General features: G+C 39.4%; 1 protein-coding gene across 1 annotated transcript in view; it reads left to right on the top strand.

Annotated features, from left to right (window-relative positions):
• Window positions 1-9,771, top strand: part of rnf111 (ring finger protein 111) — a 28,200-nt gene that overhangs the window by 751 nt on the left and 17,678 nt on the right. The window contains 2 exon segments of the mRNA XM_014027533.1: window positions 2,233-3,119; window positions 6,602-6,734. Coding sequence (XP_013882987.1) covers window positions 2,243-3,119; window positions 6,602-6,734 — 1,010 coding nt within the window. The 5' untranslated portion in view covers window positions 2,233-2,242.

Below are 9,771 nucleotides of genomic sequence, written 5' to 3'. Positions count from 1 at the left end.
CTATTTCACATCAGGACACTTTAGATCCCTGGGTACTTACTTACAGTCCTGATCCACATTGGCTAGGTGCAAGTGAGGGTGTGAATGGCTATCTGTTTTCTAAATCTTTATGTGGCCCTGTGATGGTCTGGTGTCCTGTCCAGGGTGTCTCCTATCTTTTTCCATATGAGCGGTTGGAGATAAGCTCCAGCTGTCTGGAACCCTWAACAAGTGGGGGCAAGAAAATGAATGGATAGATGGAAGGGATAGTCATACTCACAAGTAAAGTACATTTGTGTTCTTCAATTTGTCTGCATAAATTAAATCAAATTTTAGCAACAACAAATGTCACTCTTGTTTTTCTTTCTGGCCATTTTGTAAGTAAAGACAGAACGTCACTGCCACATGACTAGTTGGCGAATGGCATTTATGAAGGAGTCTCTAGAATGTTTCGTGACATTCGTGGTGCTTCTCAATTTTCTTGTGTGAGTTGCAGAGCAAAAGTGCACCTCTGCGACTGAGTCGTGTCACTTGAGTTTTGAACATGTTTAAAAAAATAATAATTGTCAGGTCTAGGAACTAGAAACCACATTGGTGACAAGTAATAATTACCGGTACTGAAAAATTAATCGAAACCTGCCTGTTTGAAGATGGCTACAAAGTGGTCTGAGGTGGGTATGGGGTGGGTGGGTGCGTGTGGGCAAAAGAATAATGTGCACTACCCATGAAAGCAGTTTGCAAACTGTGCACTAGGGCTGCACAATATATAGAAAATTTATTACAATTGTGATAACAGCCTGTGACTAACAAAAGAGAGTTTTTTTAAGCATCAGAAAAAGTTTTATGGGGACAATATTGTAAGTCAGTGATAAACTGTATTGCATGCAGTTTGTTGTTTCATTGCAAACACAGCAGCTGTGTCTAGTTGCACTTTATAATAAAACACTCATGTTGGAATGGAGATGTTTTATTTTAATTTTTTTTTATTTTGCTCTGAACCCAGAGCAAAAAGACAAACACTGCATTATTAAGTATTTCTTTATTTATTGCAGGTTTTCCTAATATCGTGCAGCCCTACTGTGCACGCATAATTAGGCTGGGATTTTCATAATCCACCATTCAAAACATGGCCGCAAGGCATAGCTCCGTCGTCACTTGGTCGCAAACACTCGGACTGTAGTGAGACTGCAACTGAAAATTTGTTTATYTTCTCACAATTTTGGGTCACCAACAAGTCTCAAACGGTGACAGTCCAGTGAGATAATAAGATTTGTTAGTTTTATAATCCCTGTAAGAGTGAACGCCACAAGGTGTTCTCAGCTATGTCCCTTTTTAAAGTACGCATGATCATTCTGATTAAGGTTTAGTGGACAATTGCAAAGCGAACAGAGAGTGAATTTAAATGGCCCGTTTTTCTTTTGGGATATACTTTGTCAGTGAATGTGTCTAAATGTAGCTCATGCTTTTCTCAAAGTCATGTAACAAACTTGAAAATCACTTTCACGGATGTTATTCGCCTTGATAGCCTGTTATGATTTAATCTGGTTCACACACTGCCTGGAATCAACAATGAAGGGAACAGATTAGTTTTGACTCATTTGACTCAACCTGTTTGTATTCATTTCAGTCTTTAACCAGCAGCCCTGAGTCACAGTGCCCAAATTTGCTCAAAGACACAGAATGATTTAGTGAGTAAACACGTTGGCTTGTGTTTAACAACACAAAGGCTTGTTGTGAGTATGACCGATTCCTTCTAAAGCCAGCATTGTAAATAGTACAATTATCACAACAGATACATTCTAAAATAYTAACAATTTATAATCATTGTTAATCTGTATTTGTTAAAAGTAGGGCTCTGTATTATCATTTGTCCTCATATATACATGCAGATTTGAATGTAAATGAAAGACGTACGCTTAAAAGTTCCTTCTTTAAAAAATTCATCTAAGTATTTTGATACATGATTAGTTTATTATTGTGTTATTACATATCATGATTGWAGTAAAATATATTTAGATATTTGATTAAACTGTTTGTGACTTTTTACAATTTTCAGAGACAAATTTTATTACCGTACTTAGAAAATGAAATAGGTTAATAGTTAACTGTTTTTTTTAAATGAAATGAAGTTTTTTTAGAGAGGCTTTTGCATCTATTAACTCCTTTGTATTTCTTTTCTAGGTTTTGTGAWATGCAGTGGACAAAAGTCTAGGATTTAATGTGAGTGTGTTGGTGTTTGCYCCGTGAGGACAGACCTGCCATCATGAAGAGTGAGGTGCCGTCTGAGGCCACTAGCAGACGGGAGCATCTGAAGGAGCCACTGGTGAACCCGGAGTCCATGGAGGGAGCCAAGAACTTCCCCAACAACGTGGARGTTATTGGAAAGGCGGACAGTGATTTTGAAACCCTGTGTGAGCCCAGGCATCGGCCCTTGACGGACACAGGGACCCACAGAGACTCAGAAAGGAGCCTACCTGGGCGCAGAAAAAGAAAAGGCCAGCAGGCCGGGCCGTCGGACTGCTCCTTAAAGGAGGACCACATCAGTGAGAATTCACTGGCACCTCAGCGTGCCAGAATAGACCTTTTAGAGCGTCCCAGTGAGGATGAACAGAACAATGAGTCCTCTTTTAGTGACTGTGCTTCCTCCCCTTCATCTAGCCTGCGATTCGGGGACTCAGACACTCTCAGTTCAGATGACGAGGGGGAAGCCGGAGCTACGGGGGGGCAGCAGAAGACTCCTGCCCTCCCTACAGGGGGAGCCGCTGGAGTTGGCCTGCGCCCTAATTTGAGTCGAACTCGGGGCACTCGCTCCCATAAGTGGGTGCGGTCCGACGCTGAGCCAGTTCTGCTGAAGCGGCCTTGTCTGAACAGCCGGCGGCCTCTGCATAGGAAACGCTTTGTGAAAACGGCTCCTGGAGGTGGTCAGCGGACTCAAAAGCAGAAAGAACGACTACTACTGCAGAGGAAGAAACGTGAAGTGATTGCATGCAGGAAGTATGCTTTGCTCCATAGTAGTAGTAGTTCCAGCGAGGAGCTCAGCAGTGACTCATCCTCCCCTTCTTCGACCGAAGTGGATGACGAGCTGTATGTGGATGTCAGCAGCACTAGCAGCCAGCCCAACAGTGCTACTGTCGCAACAGGTAACCACACGCTCTAAAATGGAACAAACAGGTTTTATATTTTGTGCGTTCGTTGTTTACGGCATGAGATTTGTTTATTTGACACTGCAGAACTGAGAGAAAGTCTTGTTAGATGTAAAACTTGGCTAAGGCCTGACTATGGACATAGAGTTACACGTTTATATGCTTCTGTTTCAAGGGTTGTCAAATGGTTTGTTTGCCTGCAATTTAAGAGTAATAGAGGGTTTCACTAAGTTTGTACAATAAACTATGGTCCTTTTAACTATTGTACAATATGTGATTCAACAACATTGGCTGGGAATATAATGCATTACTTTGTGGGCTCGATTTTGTTTTCCTACAGTGTTTAAAAAAATTTAAAAAGTAAGAAACTACTATTATATTAATGGATTTTGCATTTTCTGAATCTCGCAGGACGCACGAGCTCTGATGCTGCAGGAATAACAAAATCCAGCCTGAATTAACATATTTTAATTGAAGCGCATTGATTTGCTATGGATTTTATATGCTCTGACTCTGAGAAGCAGAACAGAAAATAAGTACTGGTTAATGAGAAAGAAGAGGTGAACATGTGTAGCTTGTGGTGACAGCTTTTATTCATGGAGAACGCGGTTTGCTGGATACTTTTAGATTAACTTTGTAGGCTTTTATTGTAGTTTTTCCCCATTTTTCTTTATCAGGATTTAATTTAGTCAGGTTTTTTTTTGTTTCTCATTGTTAAGACCACGTATGTCCTGAGTTTGTACTGTATGCAGGATTTATCTGGGGGAATGTTTGATAGGGTTAAAGCAGTGACAAATGCTTGCATCACGTTGTCTCAGTAGACCACTCAGAATCGAGGACTATCCCAGGCCGATCTGTGTCAGCTCTGTTTGCCGTCTCTGTTAGGAATCGGTAATGAAAATACTCATTACTTTGCCTCGACTTGGTGCTGCACGGCTAAAGAAAACTAACCAGAGCAAACTGCAAACCCAATTAATGTCTGTCCTGTGAAGCAGAATGAAAATTGTAAGAGTATTGTTTTTACGTGAATTGATTTTATTCCAAGCCTCTACCATATTCTAATGCTTTAAGACAACTTTATTAAAAACAGTAAACTATATTGCAGCTTTTGAACTTTGACTAATTATGATACAACATTCATAAAAATAATCAATACAGCTGATAAAGGAAAAGCAGCTGCTTCCCTTGTTGAAACAACAGGTTTATGCTCTTACCAGTTCTYATCCTAAGCAAAGGAAAACAAAAGCCCCACCTTCACCTTGGCTCGTTGTATCTCTTGTGTAGCCATTTAGCCTGAGTAATATTTCTGTTGCTGTGGCCCAAGGGGAAAATGGAAAGTTAGTTGTTGTGACTGTCGTAGGGGACCTGTGGGGAGAAAAAAACTGTTGAGCAGCCACCTTCGCATAGAAACACTAAGTCTCAAAGGAGAACATGGCATTTGTTTACAGCAGAGGAAAGCAGGGATACAAGTGATGAAACCTGCTTTCTAGATGTCCAGTACCTGGGTGGGTGTGTCAGGAAACATTTCAGCCTTACGGAATGAGGCATTATTGTAAAATATTTAAACAGAAACAAGATTTAGTGACATGAATTATTCTGTAAGAGTACTTATATATAGCACCCTTTTTCTACCTTGCCTTATTAAAATGCTACTATAATCAAGAGCAGTTCTAGCTCAAGTACACAACATTTCCTATTGTGTAGAAAAATGAAGAAGCAAACTGATCAAGTGGCTGCTTGTTTGTTCTGCCAACGCACATTTGACATTTTTGTATTTTCAGTGACGTGGTATATAGTTGTGTTAAGAATAGTATCGCTATGTGCCAGTTACCCCAACAGGGTACATAATGGCTACARTTCTCGGCCAACTTAAGTAGTGTTGTTTGTTTTGATGCATGAAGTGTCAGGCAGCTAGACTTGCAGAGGGTGCTAAGCAGCAGTTCTCATGAGAGAGTTGTAAGAAAAGTCACAGAGGGGAAACAGACTTATGAGCAAGTCACCTAGAGATGTGCACAAAAGCAAAGCTCCCAGTGTGTTAGCCGACCTAGTTAGAAAGCAATATAATGAAATGACATGTATTAGCTACTTTTGGTTTAGCTTCATTTTTATTGCTTCATCTGAAATAAAAAACCAACAGAAAAAAGCAGTTTAGATTACATCCTCAGTGACATTTCTTTCAGAATGTAGGAAGGCAGTGATATAGTGGACAGCCTCGATAAAGTACATAAGATTGATGCAGATATCTTAGCTGTATGTGAAATATCTGACTCTTACAACAAATGTATGAGTCAGCAAGTCTTGATTACACTGAGATATTGTAGCAATAATTAGAAACAGATGTGCAACTAACTCTAAGAGCTAAGACCCATGACAACTGTGACTTTTGCTGCCAGAGTGTCTGCAAAATGGAAATGTGGAAGGTGATTTATGTGCCTTACATGTCTAAAATAAGCTTTAAAAAAGTGTTCCCAAGTTATTACAAATAGATGAAAAACTAAAGTGCACCACTAACCTTCCAGGTTTAAACTATACATTGGATCTGATGGCTTTCTTAAATGAATAACTTTTACTAAGTGGACTTTTATAATGCATGTGAATGCTCTACAGTTCAATAAGATGACTTATTTGGAATTGGCACTACATAAATAAACTTATTTGAATTGAATAGTTGGGGTGTACCAAAACATTGATTCATATCAGAGCCGTGATTCTCATTTATCAAGATTCAGAATTGATTTAAAATGTCCCATAATTGATAAAAAATAAAATACAGTAAAACAAATTCAATGGCTGTCAACCTCCATTTTGTAACTACGAGGAACGTCCTGACTTCACCACACAGTTCTGGAACGTATGCATGCGCAGAAAGCACCAAAACAAAGAGGAAACTACAAAACTGGAGGAAAGAGATATTCAACTGGCCCCATCTTCATCTGTTAAGATTCGGGCTCATTTTGTTTTTTACTGAATGAGTCTGAATTTGTCATGAGCTTCACTGTGTGCAAGGTTTGCAAAATTAAGATGAAGCACTTTGAGAACACGACAAATGAGCGCACATTATCAGGTTTGAATAAAAAATAAATTTTGAGTCGAATCATGGCCCCAAAAATCAGAATCGAATCGTAAGTTAGTAAAATATTCCCACCCCTATTGGATAGTTCTTAACCCAGTTGTAGAATTTTTCCAAACCTGATTGTCTTGTTTTATGCTGTTCAATAATTTGACTCTTATGAAACAGAAAAACCTTTCCCACAACYACAGAACAGGTTTGGAAACACTGTACTACACCAATTAGGATTAAAAATGTTTTCATCTGATTCATATTAATCAGCAATGTGCATTTTAATTGGAAACTTGTTTGTCTAAGTTTTTAAGTAAGAGAACAAATGTTCTTAATGTTTGGTAATGTTAAAAAATGCTAAGTGAAACAGATGTTTGGTGTATTTTACTGTTTTACTAATTTCTAGAGGTGTGTTCAGGTGCTTTGGATGAGGACGTAGTGGTGATCGAGGGTTCTCCAGCTCCAGCGCCTGCTGTTCCTGCAAGTGAAGAGATAAATGTCACTTCAACGGACAGCGAGGTGGAGATTGTCACGGTCGGAGATGGATTCAGGTAGGTACCATCAATATTACGGATGGATGAAACGTTTCCACCTTCTGCCATTGTTCAAAATTTCCAATTTCCTTTCCAATGAAATTGGATATTCAATTGAATACACCACAAAGACAAGATATTTGAAGGGGAAATATCATGTAAAATCAACTTTTTTGAGTTTTATATCATGTTATAATGTTACACTCTCATAAAAAAACATGCCCAAAGCCTTGCTCTGTCTGACTCATTCATGCATGTTTGAGAAATCCTGCAGAGTTTTTAGGAAGCCATGCTGAGGAGCAAAATGACAGGTAGGGACCAGAAACGCCCCTGGGAAGTGTCTTTAAGCCGAATGTCCTGATGCATCTCAGTAATCCAGGTAAAAAATCAAAAAGAAAAAAAATCATTAAATAGAGGTGGAGGCCTCCGTTTTCAGTTGTCCCCCTCCTACTGCGCTGCGATTGCCAGTATCACTCCACCCCCTGTTAACAATAGTGTTAATTAGGTGTCAACGATAGCCATGTGATGTGAGTATCAGTCACATGGAGGCAGGGCTTAAAAGCCTGAAATTTGCCTGAAACTCTCAGACTGAAGAAGTCTCTTGGAGGAGAGACGAAACGTTTCATTAGAGAAGAACCCGTCCAGAAGACCTATACAATTTTTTTCTTTTTCTTTAAGCCGAACTTCCTTATGGCAGAGCACCCCGCTCCCCAATCCCCACACATCCCGCCCATGACTCCTGCAGGCTTTCGGGGAAACTGAAAGGGAAACTGAAACTGTCTGCTGAGCTCCTAACATTATTTCTCACTCAGTGAAGCTCTTTTCAGATTCAAAATACACTTGAGTATTTTCAGATGCCAAGTAAACTGCAGCATACCCCCCCCACCCCCACTGAAATGGGCGGGACAGAAGCGGAAGGTGGTTCTTAAAGAGACAGAGGCCAATTTCAAGGCGTTTAGAAGAGGAAGTGATGAGAAGATAAGTTTATTTTCTATTCAAACATAAAAACAGCTTTTTTAATAACAACTGAAGGTGACATAATTACTTTATTATAGTATATTATTTAAATATATGCCTGGAAAACACATAATATTGCCCCTTAAATGTTTAAACAGATACATTTTATTGGTTTTTTGCAAATATTAACTCAATTTGAATTTGATGACTGCAACACATTACAAAAAAGCTGGGACATGGGAATGTTTACCACTGTGTGACATCACCTTTCCTTTTAACAACACTCAAGTGTTTGAGAACTGAGAAAACCAATTGTTGAAGTTTTGTGAAACTCTTGCTCACTCTTGCTTGATGTACAACTTCAGTTGTTCAACAGTTTTAGTTGTCATATTTTGTGCTTCATAATGCCTCACATATTTTCAATTGAAGACAGGCCTTCACTGCAGGCAGGCCAGTCTAGTACCCGCACTCTTTTACTTCGAAGCCACACCGTTGTAATACATGCAGAATGTGGTTTGGCATTGTCKTACTGAAATAAGCAGGATGGCCCTGAAAAAAACTTGGCTTGGATGGCAACGTATGTTGCTCCAAAACCTGTATGTTCCTTTCAGCATCAATGATGCCTTCACAGATGTGTAGGTTATCCATGCTAAGATACATACCATAAGAGATGCTGGCTTCTGAACTTTGAGCTGATAACTGGATTATCTGGACCTTCCTTTTCCTCTTTGACCCGGAGGACACCATGTCCATGATTTCCATAAACAATTTGAAATGTGGATTCGTCAGACCACAGGACACTTCTCCACTTTGCATCTGTCCATCTTAGATGAGCTCAKGCCCAGAGAAGCCGTTGATGTTTCTGGGGGTTGTGGATATCTGGCTTTGGCTTTGCATGGTAGAGTTTTAGCTTGCACTTGTAGATGTAGCAACAAACTGTGTTCACTGACAGTGTTTTTCTGAAGTGTTCCTGAACCTATGTGGCTGTTACAGAATGATGAGTGAAATKATGTTTTTAATGCAGGGCYGCCTGAGGGATCGAAGGTCATGGTCCTCCTGCTTTCTTGCAGAGATTTGTCCAGATTTTCTGAACCTTTTGATGATATTATGGACTGTAGGTGATGAAATCATAAATTCCTTGCAAGTGTCCATTAAGAAACGTTCTCAAACTGTTGGACTACTTGCTCTTGCAGTTGTTCACAAAGTTGTGAACCTCACCCCATCCTTGCTTGTGAATGACTGAGCCTTTCGGGGATGCTYCCTTTGTTTCCAACCATGACACTCACCTGTTTCCAATTAGCCTGTTTACCTGTGGAATACTCCAAAAAGTGTTTTTTGAGCATTCCTCAACTTTCCCAGTCTTTTGCTGCCCCTGTTACAGCTTTTTTAGGATGTGTTGTAGGCATCAAATTCAAATTATTTGCAAAATCTGTTTGAACATTAAATGTCTTTGTAGTGTATTCAGTTGAATATAGGTTGAAAAGGATTTGCAAATCAACTTAGTATGATTTTGTTTATGTTTTACACAATGTCCCAACTTCACTGGAAATGAGGTTGTACAATTGGACCGCTGGTCAGTGGTCATTCTTTTTGCCTTTGATTCTCCCATTTCTTCATTTTTATAGTGTGACTTCCTGTTTCAGTACTGACCTAACTTCTGTGGGTGATGCTTAATTCACCAACCTCTGTTTCTGCATTATTGTCTTCTATAACTACTTCTTTATCCATCACCCATTTTATATTYCTTTGTTATTAATATCTAAAACAGTGTTTCGGAAAACATTATTCTGATTCTGGAAAATCACGATTTGTCTAATCTGCCCTTTCTCTCTCATTTTTAAAGATGTCCTGTTATATTGGAGAAAAAAGAGATGAGATGAAGAGGGTGATGGGCAGCAGAATAGTGAGAGGGGTGAGAATCAAAGGCCAACAGAATGAGCAAATAAAATCTTTGTTCACATTGCCAGTGGTCCAGTGGCACCACTGGCAATGTGAACAAAGTGGTTTGCCAGCACATATTAGTGTGCAGTTTGTCAATACAACTTGGCTTATAGATTGTTTTTTATTAGTAGTGATGTGTAATTCTGTATTTTGTGTG

The sequence above is a fragment of the Austrofundulus limnaeus genome, unplaced genomic scaffold, assembly GCF_001266775.1.
Source record: "Austrofundulus limnaeus strain Quisiro unplaced genomic scaffold, Austrofundulus_limnaeus-1.0 Scaffold5, whole genome shotgun sequence".
NCBI lineage: Eukaryota > Metazoa > Chordata > Actinopteri > Cyprinodontiformes > Rivulidae > Austrofundulus > Austrofundulus limnaeus.
Note: the sequence above shows the minus strand (reverse complement) of the source record. Positions and strands in the feature narration are given on the sequence as shown.